The sequence below is a fragment of the Balaenoptera acutorostrata genome, chromosome 9 (assembly GCF_949987535.1).
Source record: "Balaenoptera acutorostrata chromosome 9, mBalAcu1.1, whole genome shotgun sequence".
Lineage (NCBI taxonomy): Eukaryota > Metazoa > Chordata > Mammalia > Artiodactyla > Balaenopteridae > Balaenoptera > Balaenoptera acutorostrata.
In genome coordinates, this window is record NC_080072.1 from 71,360,275 (window position 1) to 71,381,090 (window position 20,816).

General features: G+C 46.6%; 1 protein-coding gene across 1 annotated transcript in view; it reads left to right on the forward strand.

Annotated features, from left to right (window-relative positions):
• Positions 1-17,299, forward strand: part of MTNR1B (melatonin receptor 1B) — a 35,782-nt gene extending 18,483 nt beyond the window's left edge. The window contains 4 exon segments of the mRNA XM_057553271.1: positions 3,956-4,184; positions 4,186-4,330; positions 16,402-16,800; positions 16,803-17,299. Of these exon segments, the coding sequence (XP_057409254.1) occupies positions 3,956-4,184; positions 4,186-4,330; positions 16,402-16,800; positions 16,803-17,299 (1,270 nt within the window).
• The last annotated feature ends 3,517 nt before the right edge of the window (positions 17,300-20,816 follow it).

Genomic DNA, 20,816 nt, shown 5'->3' on the forward strand with positions numbered 1-20,816 from the left:
TTACATTAGAGCTCACTTTTGGTGCTGTATGTTCTATGGGTTTGGACAAATGTAATGACATGTATACACCATTGTGGTATCACACAGAGTAGTTTCACTGCCCTAAAAATCCTCTGTGCTCTGCTTATTCATCTCTCTTTCTCCCCTAACCCCTGGCAACCACTGATCTTTTTAGTGTCTGCATAGTTTTGCCTTTTCTAGAGTGTCATATATTTGGAATCATACTAGCCTTTTCAGATTGGCTTCTTTCACTTAGTAATATGCATTTAAGGTTCTTCCATGTCCTTTCATGACTTAATATCTCATTTCTTGTTAGTGCTGGAAAATATTTCATTGTATAAATGTATCACAGTTTATTTATCCAGTTACCTATTGAAGGACATCTTGGTAGTTTCCAGTTCTGGGAAATGATGAATAAAGCTGCTATAAGCATCCATGTGGAGGCTTTTGTGTGGAGATAAGTTTTCAACTTCTTTGGAGAAATGTCAAGGAGTACACTTTATGGATCATGTGATAAGAGTGTGTTTAGTTTTGTTAGAAATGGCCAAACTGTCTTTTTCTTTTTTAATTTATTTATTATTTATTTATTTTTTGGCTGCGTTGGGTCTTCATTGCTGTGCGCGGGCGTTCTCTAGTTGCGTCAAGCGGGGCCTACTCTTCATTGCAGTGCGCGGGCTTCTTATTGTAGTGGCTTCTCTTGTTGCGGAGCACGGACTCTAGTCACGCAGGCTTAGTAGTTGTGGCTCGTGGGCTCTAGAGCGCAGGCTCAGTAGTTGTGGCACACAGGCTTAGTTGCTCCGCGGCATGTGGGATCTTCCCAGACCAGGGCTTGAACCCGTGTCCCCTGCATTGGCAGGTGGATTCTTAACCACTGCGCCACCAGGGAAGTCCCAAACTGTCTTTCAAAGTGGCTATACCATTCTTCTGACCTTTTAAGGCACAGCCTGGTCAGCTGTGCCAGGAGACAGCATGGACTTCTTGGCAGAAAGTACCCCAATTCCAATGTCCAAAGGTCTTGAGATATCTGTTGTGGCTATGGGCATGATCCCAGACCAGGGCAGCACAGGACAAATACCCTGTGCTTCATACACAATTAACCAATTGTGTGTTATTGGTGTGTCTGAACTGGGGCAACATATATTGTATTCAACTTACCTATTGCTCTGAGGGCCACTGACAGCCAGAGAAGTGCTACTCTATGTTTGCTGCATGTGCACTTGTAAGAACAGGGAAAGCATGTCTGTCCCTTCTTTGAAAATGCCCCTAGACACCATCCAGCTGTGTCTCTTCCTCCTTCCTGTTGCTCTCCGACCGACTGGCTGCATATTCCTCCTCATTCATTGGGGATTCGCCCCCAAATCATGGGTTTCCTTTTCTCTCACCACCATAATATTCAGCCCGTGACTTCTCAGGTCCTCGACCTTCTCATTCCCAACAAGCTTCGTCCAGCAACCCACTCCCATCATCACCTCAGAGCCCTCATATCAATAAAATCCACACTCTTCAGAAATCTCAGTTTCAAACAAGTCAGTCTCTCAATACCACAATTTAGGTTTTCAGATTCATCCACCACAACTCTTTGAATTCAACCCCTCCCATCCCTTGATCCCACCTCTTTCCCATGACCCACCAGCCCCCTCCCCATCCCCCTCGTTTTCTCAACTTCTCTCGTTTAATGTCCTTCTAGGGTCCATCTTCCCATCACACCCTCACGCTTCCTTTTGTTAGTTACTCCTCACCAGCAAATCGAAATCCTGAGCAAAGTTCACTCTGCCTTCTCTGTGTCTATCCTGAGCGGCTCCAAGTTGCTGCTTAATAACCACCAGCAAGGCTGACTGGCTTCGTTTCAAACCATCATCTTAAGCTGTACGGTGGCGCACGCTCTCCTGACACACCTGCCATGCTTTCCTAGTTAAAGTTCCTCTTTTCTGTAATGACATTTCAGACCTTCTGCTGTCTTCAAATCTTCCACACTCTTTCCCCCTGAATCCCGGCTAATGAGGTAGCATCGAACACCCTGAGAATACAGCAGGCAGAGAGGAACTCCCTCATCTCATGCCAATCTAGAAACACTTCTGAATTTGTACTGGCTTCTGCTTCATTTCTACTGCAGGGAAGAAAGCCTCTCTCTCCTAACAATAATCTACCTTCTTTGGGCTCTGGATGGGCTCACCTCTCAAGGAGTTTATTGCTTTAATTATTATCTTCTCCTGCATCATCACGCCATTAGAGTCTCTCCCTCTCCACTGTATTCTTTTTTGTTTTTGTTTTTATTTGGGGGAGGGGGCGGTGGGAGAGTATAATTTACATATAATAACATACATACAAATAACATCCCAGAAATTCATTTCATGTTCTGTTCCAGTCAATCCTCACCCCCATGGGCAACCATTGCTCTGATTACTATCACCATAGATGATATTTTCCTGCTTTTGGCCATTCTATAATTGGAATTGTATAGAATGTACCCTTTTGTATCTGGCTTCTTTTGTTCAATATAATTTTTTTTTTTTTTTAAAGGATTTTCTTATTTATTTATTTATTTATTTATTTATTTTTGGCTGTGTTGGGTCTTCGGTTCGTGCGAGGGCTTTCTCCAGTTGCGGCAAGCGGGGGCCACTCTTCATCGCGGTGCGGGGACCGCTCTTCATCGCGGTGCGCGGGCCTTTCTCTATCGCGGCCCCTCCCGTCGCGGGGCACAGGCTCCAGACGCGCAGGCTCAGCAATTGTGGCTCACGGGCCCAGCTGCTCCGTGGCATGTGGGATCTTCCCAGACCAGGGCTCGAACCCGTGTCCCCTGCATTAGCAGGCAGATTCTCAACCACTGCGCCACCAGGGAAGCCCCAATATAATTTTTTTAAGATTAATCCATGTTGTTGTGCATATCAGTAGTTTTTATTGCTGGGTGGTATTCACAATTACCGCAATTTGTTTACCCGTTCATCTCTCGAGGGACCTTTGGGCTGTTTCCAGGTCTGGGCTACTGTAAGTAAGGCTGCTCTGGATAATTCTTGCACAGATCTTTTTGTGGGCATATGTTTAATTTTCTTTTCATTTCTGGTCATAGGATGGTATATGTTTAATTCTATAAGAAACTACCAAACTACCAAGCACTTTAAAGTGCTTTCTCATTTTGCATTCTCATAAAAGTGATGTATGAGAGTTCCAGGTACTTTACTTCTTCGCCAGATAGATAATCAGTCATTTTGATTCCAGTGATGCAAACAGAGCTTAAGACAGTGCTTGGCATAAATTTACCCTCAAGAGGTATGAGCAGTTGTTATTATCAGAGTAAAAGTGCTCAAACATTTTAAAGGAAGGGCATCTAAGTTCCTTCTTTCCTATAACCATAGTGCACTCTTCTTCTTGTTCTAACCCCTCCAAAAACCACATTATAATAACCCCCAGTATTGACCATACATCTATTTAAGTATTATCATGTTTAAATAGATGTTCCTAAATCTATTTAAGTATTGTCATGGCTTTTTAAGGAGGACAGGGCAGAGACATCACCAATACTTCCCACATAAACAGCAAGTGCTCAGTAAATAGCACAGGTTCGTCTTTCTCCTGCAGCTGCCTAGAGCGTAACCCTCTCCCTTATTTTGCTCTGGGATCTGTCCCCATAGCCTGGAGTCACCACCTTTTGGGGGCTGTACAGCCCCATGGGGACCTTCTGACAACCAATCAGCAGGTCCCTGACGAACTGCACCTTTTCTAGTCCGAAAATCTGGGTGTCCCTAGACACAGCTTCTCTGACGGTGCGCTCAGGCACTGAGGCCCGAACTGGGCCAGGCACGTGCTGGGCTCAGGGTGGCAGCGCCTGGCGGCGCCCTCGCAGCTGCTCCTGAGCTAGCGAGGGGGGGACACGCTCCCTTGGCAACGCCTGCACCCCAAATCCTCCTCCCGTTCCTACGTTTTTTCTCCGTCCCTTGCCCATGTTCATCTCTTCCAGGTCCCTGCCCACTGGCCTCCTCCCTGACCTGCGCGACCTGGGTAGGGAAGGGGGCGGTAGGAGCGCCGGACTCGGCACTGCGCGCCCATCCTGCGGAGAGACCCGGTGCGTGGCGGCTGGCGCGGTGCGGGAGGGTCCACGATGCCCGAGTAACGGCTCCTTCGCCAACTGCTGCGAGGCGGGCGACCGAGCGGAGAGCCGGGTCTGGACTGGGGCAGGAGGCGCGCGGCCCTCCGGGACCCTCCGGGACCCCCCGGCCGCCCTGGGTGGCGCCCGCGCTGTCCGCCGCGCTCATCGTCACCACCGCGGTGGCCATCGTGGGCAACCTCCTGGTCATCCTCTCGGTGCTCGGGAACCGCAAGCTCCGGAACGCAGGTGAGCGCCACGCCCGCTGCTGCGTCGGGCCCCCCTCTGGTGTCTGGTCTTGGCCCCTGACCCTGATCCTGCAATCCGCCGCCTTGTCCCTCGTCAGGCCCCCGTGCCGCGTTCCCTTCTCCCTAACCAGTCCCCGAGTTTGGTCTTGAACTCAAAAGTTAGGGTGAGTTGCTGCCTTTCCCCGACTTGCGGCTCTAGCAAATGGACCAGGAAGCACTTGGCGCATCAGTGCCAGCGTGAATCGGGCAAAGTTTTCCTTGCGCACTTTTCGGCAGACCCGGGCGCTGTGGAAATCCAAGCCGCTGGAAGCCGTAGCTCTCCAAGGCGCTCCAGTGTGTGCGAGTCCCCATGGTGCCCCTCCCTGGCCACAGAAATCTCACCATCTTCAACACCTCCCTCGCCGGCCAAGCACTGTGGTTCACGCAGTAGGTGCTTAGGAAATATTTGCTGAGCCAATGAGTGAATTAATGGAAACGCTCCAGTGAATTTTCGTCCTAGACTTATCTCCTCATCTTGGTTCCAAACAAGAGTTTGCAAAAGCAGACATCTGCAGCCTCTGCTTGGATGGAACTAAATTGTTTTGCGATAACCGTGGTCTTTAATGAAGACAGGGAATTCGTAGGACTACACGAAGATTAAAGTAGTGATTTGGCAAAATAGTGTTGCAATCCTGAGAATATTTTTCCCCTTTCAATCCACTCTCATTTCAACTTTCCCATACTCAGGTGTGCCAGGGGACAAAACCAGAGGGAGGGAGTCTCTAAACTCTGGCCCTGAGGGTCATTGGAGCACACTGACCATTCCAGCTTGGGGAGAAGCTCAATGACCTCTTTGTCAATTTGTCATTTCCCAGTTTGGGTCTTAGGGGCAACTCAAATATTAGAGTGAATTGAAATGAAAAGATAGCAGAAAGCCAATTATATAGCTTAAACACGCTTTTCTAAGGAGGCTGACCATTCAGAAAGGCTATTTTTAACAAATTGTTATATATATTTTATGTGGCCCTGTGACTCCGTGATTTTTATCTAAAGAACAAACAAAAAATAAAAATGTGAGCTTCTGTGCACAATATTGGAAACTTCATATTATTAAGAAGAAGTAACTGTATGGTGACAGATGGTAGCTAGACTTATCCTAGTGATCATTTTGAAACGTTAAGATGTATCGAATCCCTGTATTGTGCCCTAGGAACTAACATATTGTTATAGGTTAATTATACTTCAAAAACAAACAAACAAACTCATAGACAAAGAGGGCAGATTTGTGGTTACCAGAGGCAGGAGCTGAGGGGAGACGGAACTGGGAGAAGGCAGTCAAAAGGCACAAACTTCCAGTTACAAGATAAATAAGTACTAGGGATGTAATGTACAACAGGCTACATATAACTAACTCTGCTGTGTGTTACATATGAAAGTTGTTAAGAGAGTAGATCCTAAGAGTTCTCATCACAAGGAAAAATGTCTTTTTTTCTATTTCTTTTTGTATCTATATGAAATGATGGATATTCACTAAACTTATTGCGGTAATCATGGTGTATATGAGTCAAATCATCATGCTGTACGCCTTAAGCTTATACAGTGCTGGATGTCAATTATATCTCAATAAAACTGGAAGAAAAAAAGTAAGCTTTCTAACTCAGTCATTTCAGTAGTGGATGCTCGTATTATCTGCAGTAACTTTTTCAAGATATTATTGTGTCCTTTGAGTAGAGGCTTATCTACTAGGAAAGAACAGGTTACTATCAGAAAGCTGTATTTAATATTGCCATCCTATTGCCCTTTTGTAGCAGCCACAAGAATTCATTTCCTGCCCAGGGATGCAATGAGGAGGCAGGGCCTCTCTTCCTGACTAGCAGGGTGTTTAGAGGAGACCCGGTGGGCTGCCTACCACGGGCGGGGTGGCTGAAGGTTGAGGGTGCTTCTTCCTTTTGCCTGAAGGAGACAAGCTTATTCTCCCCTCCTCCGTCCCGAGGAGGGCTGGCCTCTTCTGCCCTCCTAGCGAAGTTCATGGAAACCTTATTGATTTGGCCTGGCTGGGTAATGAGCATGTTAAATTGCTGGCACACCGTATGTCCTATCCTTCCTGACTCCCTCTGAGTCTGCTACAGCCCGTCACCAGAAAAAATTTTAACACTTTATCTAAATGATATTAATTCCTGGCACATTAAAGGCTGCTCCGGTCACACAACCAATTTTCATTTGACCCGTGGCTTTATTGATGATAGTCATACATACTATGAAAAATCATAGTCTTAATGTAAACTAAATAACTTTGGCAGATTGAGATTTCAAAAGATGCCTGAAAACCTACAGCAGTTTGAATAGCTAGCACCCATTCCACTGTTAATCAGGTCTTCTCTTACTGAAGAGTATGGACTTACTTTAAGAAACATTTATCTTAGAGCTTTCTGTAATTGAGTCTGGTTCCTTAATTCATCGTTATTAAGAAAATAGGGCTGTGACAATGAGAACATGTGTATTTCCAATGACTAAGGCACACAGCCCATATTGAGGTCGCAGCAGCGTTCTTAGCAGGTGTCAGTATCCTCTACTTGACTATTACAAACCCAGTTTCTCTGTGCAGCAGACTCTCATCATTCATAACAGGGATGTTCCTGATAGCGGGGTAGGTGGTTAGATTAACTGTCTTTTTTGAGGGAGGGACTTCCCTGTCTTCAGGTTCTGTTGCTCGTGCTTTGGGTTGACTTTTTCAGAGATGGCACTAGAGCAAGGCAGACAGGAAGGGATGGAGGGAAGATGGGAGGCAGATTCAGGGCACTGCCCCAACTTAGAAGGTAAGGCCAGCTGTGTGTTACACTCTTTGCTATGTTTCCAGAGCCTTACACATTGCGTGGCACTGGTGGCATTTCATATTTCTCAGTGTGTGCTTTCTGGGGCCTGCCACACTTCAGGCCCTCCTGATAGCGTCTGAGGACTTCTCCTTGTGCCCGCCCCTGTCACTCATCCCCAGCCCAGACCTCACCAATGTTCATCCCTGTATTTTCTCTCTCTCCCTCTCCTGCTTTCACAGAACTTTCCTCCATCAAGTTCCTTCTCTCTCTTCTGTATTTTCAATTTCTGTCTCTTTCCCTTTAGCTTACACACACACACACACACACACACACACACACACACACAAAGGGGCTCCTTTGTTTAAAAGAAAAAAATCTTTCCTTGGTCTTATGTCTCCTTCTAACTTCAGGGCTACCTTTCTCCTTCTCTTTTCAGCCAGACGTATTAATATAACAGTTTACATCCATTAATCACCTCATTGCTTCCCATTTCCTCCTCAGCCCCCTGGGGTCTGCCCTTGTGGGAAGTGCCCCTCTGTGCTGTGTGGGACACTGAGAGCCACTCCCTCCTTGAGACCTTCCATTCCCTTGGCTTACCTGATGCTAGTTTTTGGACCTCCTTCCTCTCTCAGACACCTGATCCCTGGGGGTCCTCTTTGGTTCCTTCATTCCCCAAGCCCTCCTGATTTTTGTCTCATAGAGTCTCTCCATTTCCCCCTTTCCTGCCCCCCTACTCCTACTGCCCCAATTTACACCCTCATCCTCCCTTGAGCAAACCATGTCCATAGTCACCAGACAGCTTTCCCCACTCCTCTACCCTCCCTGTTACCACGGCCAGGGTCACCCCTGCCTCCAGGGACCACCCTCCATCTACAGAATGGCGTCCAGCTCCAGAGCACGGCTGGAACAAGCCTCCGGGACCTGCCTAACCCCCTCAATGTCACAGACTTGTCTCACTTCTCCCACTCAATGCGACACGAGCTGCTGTCGCTTCCACACGGTCTGTGTTCTTTTTTTTTTTTAATTGGGGTATAGTTTTACAATGTTGTCTCAGTTTCTGCTGTACAATGAAGTGAATCAGCTATATTTATGCATATATCCCGTCCCTCTTGCACCTCCCTCCCCACCCCCCCGCCATCCCACCCATCTAGGTTGATGCTCTATCCTCATCTTGGGAAGCTCCCTGCCTCTTTTCGGCTATTGAATATCTCTTTCAAACCCCTTCCTCAGCTCCCCTGCGGGTTGTTGATTTTTATCGTTAATAACATAAAAGGTGTGTTTACTATCTTCCCCCCCCTCCCCGCCCAGCCCAGGCTCCCCGCATGCCCTCCCTATACAACACCTCCCTCACTGTATTGCTCTTAGTATTTTTTCTCTCCCCACTGGACTGTGAAATCCTTGAGAGCAGAGACTTTTATTCCATTTCTAAAACTGAATATAGATTTGCTGAAACAAACTGAAGTGGACAAGATACCAGGAAAGCAGTGAGACAGAAGGTATTAATTTTGCTTCATGAGGTGAGGTCTACTCAGCACCGCTCACGCCATCAGTACAATCCTCATGGAACTGAATTGCTTTGAGCGCTGAAAGCCCAAAGTACACCTCCGTCTTGTCCTCAGACACTTGACTGGCACCTGCACTAGGGTGTATCTTGATCCCTGCTGTTCCTGTGTGGCCAGTGGATTCCCTAAAATTGTGCCCCAGTGACTCCTTAGGGAGTTTGTCTTTTAAAAGAAATTTTATTGCAGTATAGTTGATTTACAATGTTGTGTTAGTTTCAGGTAAACAGCAAAGTGCATTAGTTATACATATATATATATATACCCATTCTTTTTTTTTTTTTTTTAGATTTTTTCCCCATATAGGTCATTACAGAGTATTGAGTAGAGTTCCCTGTGCTATACAGCAGGTTCTCACTAGTTATCTATTTTGTATATAGTAGTGTGTATATGCCTCTTGCCGGTCTGGCTGGAGGCTGCCCGCTTTAAACTGCCTGTGAAATTGAGCCTCCTGCCCTTACCTGCACCATCCTGACTGTCAGCTGAGAGAAACGTGTCCTTACTGTAACATCGAGATAGTCTCCATCAGCAAGGGGAAAGCACAACAGCATTCATGATTCTTGGCCCATCGGCACAGGGACCCTAATTTCCCTGGTGAGGGTCAGGAGCCACGGGCTGACAATGGCTTCTTGTACTGCAGATGGATTAAGAGGCTGTCGGAGAGGTGCTGTTAGTGAGCAGATGTATATCCATACCTAGGACATCCCTGTGATTTGTAAGGAAAAAGGATGTGGAATATTTGACAGGAAAACATGGAGGACTTGCTTGCTGAACACCCAGGTCCTTGTCCGGAATCCACTCTGTCCTCTGGATGCCCAGCGATGCTTAGAGTCTGCATCATCTCTTATCCAGAACCGGTGCCCGCATTGCAGACTTCCTGATGGGGATTTTCAGCCTGGCACGTATTGGCATCCCCAGTTACATTAGAGCAGAGCCCGCCATGCAGCCCCTTTTCCTCCCACTTGTTGATGGAGGAGGTAAATGATGATTGAATAAGCAGGCTGGCCCTAGGCAAAAGCTCTTGAAAGGCCTGGAGGAAATATTTAATAGACCCACAGCCCCTGCCCTTCAGGTGTTACAAGGTAAGGTGGAGCCCACTTCATCCAGGCTCTATGCTACCACTGAATACTCCTGGAGATGCCCCTTGGTGACAGGCGTCTTTTAACCTGCTGAGCTTTCGGGCTTCGGAGGGCTTCTTATCAGCTGAAAACCAAACTGGGCTACATTGGACTCCTTCCCTGATATTGCCTGAACTTTCCAACTTCACATTTTGGCTCTGAATGCTTATTTTCTCTTTACCAGGCAAAAATGAAAGCATTTTAAATCTCTTAATTATGTCTTTAGCCAAATAATCAGGAAAGCTCATAATCCTCGTTAATTCCTCCCATAGAGTCCTTAGCAGCCCCGCGTGTGAACACTTTCATGATAGACTGCCTTTTTCTTCCCCCGCACAGAATCGGAGTCTGTATTTAGCATGATATGCAGCAAAACTCAGAAGATCTTGATGCTGCTGTTAGGTCTTAACAGTTTAAAATACTTACGGCTGAAAGAGGAAAAGTTAGGGAGTTGGGAAGTAAAGTTGCAGTTCTGAGGGTGTTTACACTCTAGATGCAATGTCCTAATTTCTTCATCGTCCTCACCCTATAGGACTTCTCACATCTTATCTCCCAGGGAGCTTAGTCCAACCCTATGAGCTTCTTTCTTGTTCTTTGTAATAATAATATAAAACTGTTATAATTGTATATAATTATAATAATATAAAAACTAATAATAATATAAATAATGCAGCTGATAATATAAAATTACAATAATAAATAATAGCTAAGATTGTTATGTGTAGGGTTAGCAGATGCAAACTATTATATATAGAATGGATCAACAACAAGGTCCTACTGTATAGCACAGGGAACTATATTCAATATCCTGTGATTAAACCATAATAGAAAAGAAAATTAAAAAAAGGACATATATGTGTATAACTGAATCGCTTTGCTGTATAGCAGACATTAACACAACATTGTAAATCAACTATACTCCAGTGAAAAAAAGATTGCTATGTGCTTATTATGTGTCAGATACAAGCCTCTCTCATTTAAAAGAGAGAGAAAGAGAAAAGAAAAAAAATATCTTACACAATCTCTCCATCAAAGGATAGCCTTTCCAAGTACCAGTCCATTTCTCTCCATTTCTTTTGAAGGCAAAGCTGGTTGGGAGGGCAACCTCTAGTGCAAAAGCTTATCCTCCAACACTCAACAGAATTCGCCCTTGCTAACATCACTGCTGATCTCCTAACTGGCAGGTGACATGGACACTTTTCTTTCTCATTCTTATGGATGACCCAAAACTCTACACCCTTAATCCCTTTGACATTTCTTTTTCCTGGTTTCCTCTTGTTTCTCTTTTTGCTTTTTCTCCCTTTTTCTCTGTTCACATATTCTGGGTGTTGGTTTCTTGATCTGTAAAATGGAAATCATGCAATCAACCTTAAAGGATTCTTGTGAGAAACAATTGAGTCAGTTTACGTGAATGCACATTATAAACGTCAAGGTACTATACCAATTGTGGGTTTTTTTTTTTTTTGTTATAACTAAGTGTAATTAAAGTAATAAAATGGGGGCTTCCCAGGTGGCGCAGTGGTTGAGAATCTGCCTGCCAATGCAGGGGACACGGGTTCGAGCCCTGGTCTGGGAAGATCCCACATGCCGTGGAGCACCTAGGCCTATGAGCCACAATTACTGAGCCTGCGCGTCTGGAGCCTGTGCTCCGCAACAAGAGAGGCCGCGATAGTGAGAAGCCAGCGCATTGCGATGAAGAGTGGCCCCCACTTGCCACAACTAGAGAAAGCCCTCGCACAGAAGCGAAGACCCAACACAGCCAAACATAAATAATAAATAAATAGCGTTCCCTTAAAAAATAAATAAATAAATAAAGTAATAAAATGCTTCCATAAGAGTTTCCAAGCAATGCCTTGATGGTTATGGAATATGATTTTGTAATAAGCATCTCAGTTAATTATTTAAATGGATGCCTATGCGCTTAAATATATTTTATTCTTTTAAGTGGTTAAAATACCCCCATCATATTTTTTTTTTATACCATTAGCTTGCTTAGTAATCCTTTTCTTTTTAAATTAACGTGATGTTAGATTTCAACTCAGCCCTCCACACGCTCCAGGGTTTTCACAAACAATGTGATTTGGGAAGAAAACAATCTCCACCCTCAAAGAATTTGGGAATCTAATTAGGAGCTTATGTTAATATAAAAGTGCACTGTTTTAGTATTTGTGAGGAAGTCACATTTTTAATAAATTATCTGTTCAGTTATTTCAAATGCCTATCCCAGAATATAACTAACAAGAATATCTCACATTCGTTTGGAGACTGTTATTATGTCTTAAATTTTTTCCCATGCAGGATCCTATTTGAGGTGAACAGCCATCCTGGGATGGAAGCAGGCCTGTGACAAGGGCCTCTGTGGTTTTGTCCGGCCCCTTGCTGAATTGTCCTGCTTGACCAGCCCCATCCTCCAGTACTGCCCTCAGCCCCAAGACGACTTAGTTCTTCCCCACTGTTCCCACCACCTCGTGCTAGCCTCCAACCCAGCTCTCACCACACTGAAGAGCCACTGTTTCTGTGTCTCTTTCCCCAATGGCAGGGGCGTGTCTTTCACCCATCACTGCGCCCTACCCAAGTGTGATAGGTGCTCAGTAAATATATTACACGTTTGAGCAAGTGGAGGATGGAAGAAGACCTCAAGGCATGGAAAGTTTAACCCTGTTAGAAATCATAGATCATCTGTTTACTTCCCTATCGTAACCCGCATCACGTCTTGATTTTATTGAATTGTCTCTTCTATGAGACCACGAGCTTTGTAAGAGGAGGGGATGTGTGTCTCTTGCTCACCATGCCCCAGCATAGGCCAGAGCCAATACCTAGTAAATACTCAGCAATATTTGTTGAGCAAATGACTCAATGACTATCTATTTCTACATTACCAATTTTAGCTCAATGACCAGAGACAATTTAAAACCAAGAAATTCCTCTAGGAAAATAGGGTGGGTACAGGGAAGAGCAAGATAAAGGTAGCTTTATCTTCCAGAATTCTCCTATCTGATGAAGACTAGATAGCTGAACATCTGCTGGCTCTTTCTCAGATTTCCAGATTCCCATTAAGGACTAGATTTCCCAAAAAGAAGGAGAAAGTAGGCCAGCGGGGAGGGGATTGTGGTGGCTCTATGTGTGGAGGGATGTGCTTTGTATATGAATGCAAAGGGAAGGGAGTTCCATATTAGTACAAAACCTTGCTGTTGAGGTCTGTCTCCACTAATACGCCCTGTCTGATAGGGGCAGATGGAAATAAGTCACGCCAAGACTCGTGATATAAATATTCATTAGAAGTCTGTGCCCCGGATGATGAGCGCTGCTGTGTGTCCTGGTTGATTTCTCACCTGTCTGGGGAAAACATGAATAGAGCACTCGCTCTCCCTTTGATTCTCATCTAGACAGGGTCTGGCTTCTGGCTACAGATGGGAAACAAAGCAAGAATTTTTTTTTTCTTTTTAAAAATTTTTTAATTTATTTATTTATGGCTGTGTTGGGTCTTCGTTTCTGTGCGAGGGCTTTCTCTAGTTGCGGCGAGCGGGGGCCACTCTTCATCGCGGTGTGCGGGCCTCTCGCGGCCTCTCTTGTTGCGGAGCACAGGCTCCAGATGCGCAGGCTCAGTAGTTGTGGCTCAGGGGCCTAGTTGCTCCGCGGCACGTGGGATCTTCCCAGACCAGGGCTCGAACCCGTGTCCCCTGCCTTGGCAGGCAGACTCCCAACCACTGCGCCACCAGGGAAGCCCCCAAAAGCAAGAATTTTATTCGTCTAACTTGGAATTGTGTCAAGAAGGTCGGGAGACGGTATGACATCTGAGGGCAGATGGATCTACAGCAGAAGCTGGTTGATTTCAGCCTTATAGGAACTCCAGGAGTAATGGGGGAGAGTAATTGAAACACTTTCCACGTGGAGTTGAATGTGTTCTTCCCACTATTTACAAGCTGTTTGCCAGCTTCTGGGGCATTATTAGGGGATGAGCCACATTAACACGGCAGAGCTTGACTTGCTTTCCCGGAAACAGCTGGCTGAGCTGACACCCGCTCCCAGCCGCTCTTGACTTTCTCCACATGTGCTTGCAAGGGTCAAACGCTTCTTTGCCGCTCAGCCAAGAAGCCAGTGGGCGCTGCAGAGACCAGTATTCCCACGTGGGAAAGAAGGGATTTTCTTCACAGAAATAATCATGTGGAGTGTGTGTGATGAGGGGGAAGGAGAGCTCCAAAAGGAAAGGAGGGAACGGATGAAACAATAGTCACAGAGAAAAGAAGTTCAGTGACTAGGTCAAGTTCAAAGTGGCAGGACTGAGATTATCCCAGATAACCTCCAACTTCCAGTGCCACTTCCCAATGTCAAAACAACATTTAATTTTTTTTTTTTTTGAGACGTCTCCATACCGTTTTCCACAATGGCTGCATCAGTTTACATTCCCACCAACAGTGTACAAGGGTTCCCTTTTCTCCACACCCTCGCCAGCATTTGTTATTTGTGTTCTTTTTAATCATAGCCATTCTCACAAGTGTCAGGTGATATCTCATTGTGGTTTTGATTTGCATTTCCCTGATGATTAGTGATGTTGAGCATCTTTTCATGTGCCTGTTGGCCATTTGGATGTCTTCTTTGGAAAAACGTCTATTCAGGTCTTCTGCCCATTTTTTGATCAGGTGGTTTGTTTTTTTGATATTGAGTTGCATGAGCTATTTATATTTTGGATATTAACCCCTTATCGGACATATCATTTGCAAATAATTTTCTCCCATTCAGTAGGCTGCCCATAAGATCCAGCAGTTCCACTGCTGGGTATATATCCCCCCCAAAAGAAAACACTAATTTAAAAAGATACATGCACCCCAATGTTCATAGCAGCATTATTTACAGTTACCAAGGTATGGAAGCAACCTATGTGTCTATCAACAGATGAAAGGATAATAAAGATGTGGTGTATACACACACACACAAACACACACACTCTCACACACTCACACACACACACTGGAATATTACTCAGCCATAACAAAGAATGAAATTTTGCCATTTGCAACAACGTGGATGGACCTGAAGGATATTATGCCTGGTAGAATAAGTCAGACAGAGAAAGACAAATACTGTATGTTATCACTTATATGTGAAATCTAAAAAATACAACAAACTAGTGAATATAACAAAAAAGTAGCAGATTCACAGATATAGAGAACAAACTAGCGGTTATCAGTGGGCAGAGGGAAGGCGGAGGGGCAACATAGCGATAAGGGATTTAGAGAGACAAAATCTATGTACAAAATAAATAAACTACAAGTACTGCACAGGGAATATAGCCAATATTTTATAATAACCTTAAATGGAGTATAATCTATAAAAATACTGAGTCACCTCTGTGCTTTCATTAGTACTATCTGATTTTTCATCTGCTTTATCTGTCTCTGCAGCTTTTTGAAGGCAGGAATTATGTCTTGTGTCGGTATCACTTTCCTCCCAGTTAACCAATAAATGTTTGTTGAATGAAAAAAACAATACTGAATCACTATGTTGTACACCTGAAACTAATACAATATTGTAAATCAGCTCTACTTTAATTAACCAAAAAGAACACTTAAAATTCTAGGAAGAGACAAGGGCTCCTGATTCAGCTGAAAACAAGAAATTCGAGAGAGGAAATCCCTCTCTTTCTTGAGACCAAGTAAGTTCTCAGTAGTGGAGTCAGAACCTGAAATCCACCAGTGGAGACAGAGAACAAGGCTGAGAATTAAATGAACAAGAAGGAGACTCCCCCGCATCCCAAGCAGGTACTAAGATGTACGTTTCTTGCCTTGTAGTACCAACCAGACAGAATTTGAGGGGGCTTTTCTCCCATTAAGTAAATAGATCCCTGAGATAGTAGAATAGGAAGGAATCTCGCAGTTCAATCTGAGGCAGGCTTCTCCTTTACCATCCAACTTGTACTTGAATACCTCGAGAGACACAGAAGCTCACTACCTGGAAAGCGCTTTAAGTATCCAAATCATCTCCTTTCTATTCAGTTACATCCTGCCTCCCTCGGGCCCTAACCTAGCTCTGGACTCAGGAGCAGTTGGGTCCTGAGAACTCCCAGGGAGCTAACAGATGTCTTTTCGGTCAGTTCTAAGCGGAGTTACCCCAAGCATCTGAGGCCAAAATAGGCACTTCAAGAAGGCTGCTTGTGGGTCTTCCTGCTTCCCAGGGGCATGTCCTATGGAGTCTTCCCTGAGATGGGTTGAGACTGTGTGTCAGGACAGAGAGGGCTGGGAACACCCTTTCTCTACCTGTGGGTTTGCATGTAGCTGCAAGTACAGAGTCTGCTTCACCTGAGGGTCTGACTCAGGGGAACTCCCCACTGAGTGGCTCTGAAGCTCCCTTTTTCCAAACCCCCTTGAAGCCAGACCACAGCCTGACTTTACTGGTTGCTGCGCCTTCTGGATCCTTTCCCTCTGCCTGATGCTTTGGACCCCTGAGGTGGTCACAGCAGTCTCCGCAGAGTACCCACAGATGTATGGCGGCGGTGGCCCATCCATGTCCTGGGAGAGTCCCTCCTGTGAGGGACAAAGGCTAGAATATTCTACAGAATAGAGATCGTGGGGTTTCGTCCTGACTCTTGCTTCCTGTTTCCCACTCCAGGTAATTTGTTCTTGGTGAGTCTGGCATTGGCTGACCTGGCCTTGTACCCCTACCCGCTAATCCTCTTGGCCATCTTCCATGACGGCTGGGCCCTGGGGGAGGCGCGCTGCAAGGCCAGCGCCTTTGTGATGGGCCTGAGCGTCATTGGCTCCGTCTTCGACATCACCGCCATCGCCATTAACCGCTACTGCTACGTCTGCCACAGCGTGACCTACCACCGCATCTACTGCCACTGGTACACCCCCCTCTACATCTGCCTTGTCTGGCTCCTCACCCTGCTGGCCCTGGTGCCCAGCTTCTTCGTGGGGTTCCTGGAGTATGACCCACGCATCTACTCCTGCACCTTCATCCAGACGGCCAGGTCCCAGTACACGGTGGCAGTGGCGGTCGACCACTTCCTCCACCCATGGCTGTTGTGTGCTTCTGTTATCTGCGCATCTGGGCGCTGGTGCTCCGGGCCTGCAGGAAGGTCAAGTCGGAGGACAATCCATGCCTGTGGTCCAGGAACATCCAGAGCTTTCTGACCACGTTCATGGTGTTTGTGATCTTCGCCATCTGCTGGGCACCGCTGAACTGCATCGGCCTTGCTGTGGCCATCGACTCAGAAGTGGCTCCCCGGGTCCCAGAGGGCCTCTTTGTCACTAGCTACTTCCTGGCTTATTTCAACAGCTGCCTTAATGCCATCGTCTATGGGCTCCTGAACCAGAACTTCTGCAGGGAATACAAGAAGATCGCCTCTGCCCTCTGGAACCCATGGCACTACCTGCAGGACTCTTCCAAGGGCAGCCGGGCAGAGGGGCCAGAAAGCCAAGCTCCCCCAGTGGTTAACATCCAGCCCCCCGTCCAGGCAGATGCTCTCTTGTGTGATCCCCGGCCGGGCGACAAACTCCTGCAATGATGGGAGTGAATCTGCTCCAAGAGTGAGATCAGGCGGCCTCCTGGACCATGCCAGCCATTCACGGGACAGCACACGGCTTGCGGAACTTCATCCTGGGGACAAGGAGCCCGTCAACACCCTTGGTTCCGGTTGGTCAGAGACACCTGCAGGTACTGGGGGCCCCGTTCCAGCAAGCACAGCCATGGACCTGGCAGACCCGCTCTCCCGGGTGCGCTGGGGCTTAGCGCAGACAAGCGCCAAGGAAGGAACAGAATGCGGAGGGGCCTGGGGTGGCAGAGGCCAGTTCCTTCCCACGGGCTGCCCTCTTGTCCTCCTGCTTTGGCCTCCTTGCCGCTTTCGCTCTCTCCCCTGAGAGTGGATATCTCCTCTGTTAGCAAGGACGGAAGATCAAGCTCTGCAGTGCTGGAAGCTGGGTAGCTCTGCAGGGCCTCTGGGGGCTGGCGTGGTGCAAAGGGTAAACATCCTGCGCTCTCCGCCGTGGACCTTCCCTACATATACGTGTGTGCGCATGTGCAGGCATATACACACGCACATACCACCCTATATGCACTGTACACACCACCCACATCACACTGTACACACACACCACACACGCTCTACACAGTATACACACCACCCCGCATCACCCTGTAAACACACATACCACACACACCCTCCTCAGGCGTCTGGAGTCTGCCAGGCTTCCCTTCTTGGTTCCACCCTGTTCAAGCTGTGTGACTGGGGTAGGTCCCCTAACCGCTGTTTTCCTCGGTTTACAGCCCTTAAAACGGAGACCTTGCTGCTGCCTGCCTCCCGGGATTGCATGAGGAGTCGCTGCGATGATACCGTTCCAGAGCTGAGGACCGCGGCTGGCACTCAGTTATCATTCCCTCTTATTCTTATCCTAACTACCTAAAATGAAAGGTAACCTTGAAGGAGGGAAGAAGTGACACACAGAGACAGGGAGGAGGGAAGAGGAGGGAAAGGTGTGTGTGCAGGTGGGAACAGCTGCATTCCAGTTGCTTCCTCAGGCTGTGTACTCCCGGGTTTTCTTTTTATTTTTCCAAAACTTAATAGCATTGGAATATTATTATTAAATGTTCGGTAATCATATTTAAACATTTGACGTTTCAGAGGAGGGACAGTTAGTCTTCATTGTAGCTGCTAGATTGTTCTAGCAGTCAGTAAAACACACATCTGGGATACCAGGTAGATGCTCACTTTTCAAGTGAAAAACTGAGATTGGTAGAGAAGCAAAACATCACGAGGGTGATAGCTTATCTTTTCTAACGCTTTCTTTTCTTCATATTCTTTTTTTTTTTTTAATTTACTTACTTATTTTTATTGAAGTATAGTGGATTTACAATGTTGTGTTAGTTTCAGGTGTTCAGCAATCAGGCTTCCTATCTGTAGACATCACAGGTCCTCCTTCAATTCCACAAACGTGAGTTGAGTGCCCTTTGCCGGCAGGCCCAGAGTGGGGAACAAAAGGCCTGTTGGCCGCCCTCTGGGTGGTCAGTGTCTGCTAAGGTTTTCAGATCAGCTAACATTCATGGGGTGTTTGCTTGTATCAGGCGGGGTAGTAAGTGCTGGATATGCATTATCTCATTTAGTTCTTACAAAACTCTTTGAAAAGATATTATCCATGTTTATACTCAGAAACTGAAGCTTAAAGAAGTGACGTGATTTCCCGAGCTCAGAGCTGTTGAGTTCAAAGCTAGGTGTGGAGCCCCGGTCTGTCTGGCAGTAGCACCCCCTTCTGCCTGCCCCCCAGACACACACCTCGGAATGTGTGACAGGAGCAAAACAGAGTGGGCGAAGTACCGAAATGCAGGAGGTAACTGGGGGATCCAGGGAGACAGAAAAGTTGCCTCAGGCAGCCGCTGCTTTGCAGAACGAAGAGTCCAGAATGCTGACCTCAGTGTCAGGCTAGATGTTCTCGCTCCCCTTATAATGTGAGGAATTAGAATGGGGGCCGTGCCTAGTCGCTGGGTCACCACCTAGGAGCTTGTTAAACAGGAATACGCTCCGGGCTCCACCCAAAATGTGTCGACTGCGGAGATCTTGGGAAGGGTCTGGGAATCTGATTCTGACCCTGGTGGTCTTCAACCAGACTGTTAGGAATGTAGGTGTTCCAGCCCTGGTTACCTGCAGGTTGGGATCCATCTACCTGGTGTGGAGAGTCCCATCCAAGGAGGCTTCCCAGTCCAGACCTCAGGCTGAGAGAAAAACCAAGAGCCTAAGGCTTCTCCCTGGGCTACAGCCACTTTCCTTGGCTCTGGGTGGAGCCTGTGCTGACCGGGTCTGGCATGGGTTTGCTCTCTGTTCTCCCAGTCTCCTACCCCCTGGCACCAACTACAGGGGTTGGCCCATCACTCCTGACATGGAGGCAATGGGGTGTCCCCCAGCTGCTCCCCTTAGCCCTATCTTTTAGCTCCGGGTTGAGTGGATGGCGCAGGATCAATGAATACGATTGAAGGAACAAAAGCTCGCTTCAGTTTGCTGGGCCCACAGCTGTCAACTGGTTTGCCAGGACTCAGCACTGACAGTCCACTAACTGGGACCTTTTCTTGTTTCCATGGGTTTCGGTGGTGATGGTCCAGGAGCCGAGAGAATGAAGGGGCATACGGAAAACCCATGGCATCGGGCACGTACATACTCACGTGGAATGGCTTCACACCGTGGACTCTGATTTTAAATAAAGACAATTTTGCTGCAATAGTGTGGGAACTCTGTTCACCCTCTACCTCTTTGATGCTGGACAATCTGGTCAAAGATACCACCTTGCAACCTTCCTTCCCATCTGCGTTAGTTTGCTGGGGCTAGCATGAGAAAGTACCACAGAGCAGGTGGCTTAATCCCAAGAAAACCTTGTTCCTACCTTCAGAATGTTTGAGGCTAGGGTTGAACAGAATCTGACTAAAGCTGCAAGACTAGACCTGGGTAACTACAGGTTAGACTGAGGCAGGACCCCCCCACACCCCGCTACTGCCCCCGCCACATGCACACACATACCAGGAGCCTGACAGAACAGATGGGCCCTTTTCTGGGGATAAGTGGTGTTTATTTCAGTTTTAACTGCTCTTTTCACAAAATGGCTGGCATACCAAAAACCAAAAAAATATGAGACACGCAAAGAGGAAAGGAAATTCGACCCCTGGACAAGAGACGAATCATCCATAGAAGGAGACCCAGAGATGGTGCAAATGTTGGAACTGGAAGATAAAGACTTGAAAATAACTGTAAAAAGTATGTTAAAGGATGTAGTAGAAAAGGTGGACAACATGTGAGAAGGGGAATTTTAGCACAGAAATGAAAATTATGTTTAAAAATGAAAATGTTGAAATAAAAACTGTGATAACAGGTACGAAAAGTTTATTTGAAGGGCTTAACAGAAAACTGGACAGAGCAGAGTAAAGGAAACAAAGCAAAACTGGCAAAGGAAAAGGGGACCTGGGGGAAATCTGGAGGAAAACAGGTGCCATCTTCCAAGAGTCCTCTCCTAGTAGAACCACACAGGAAACAATTATTCCAGCAA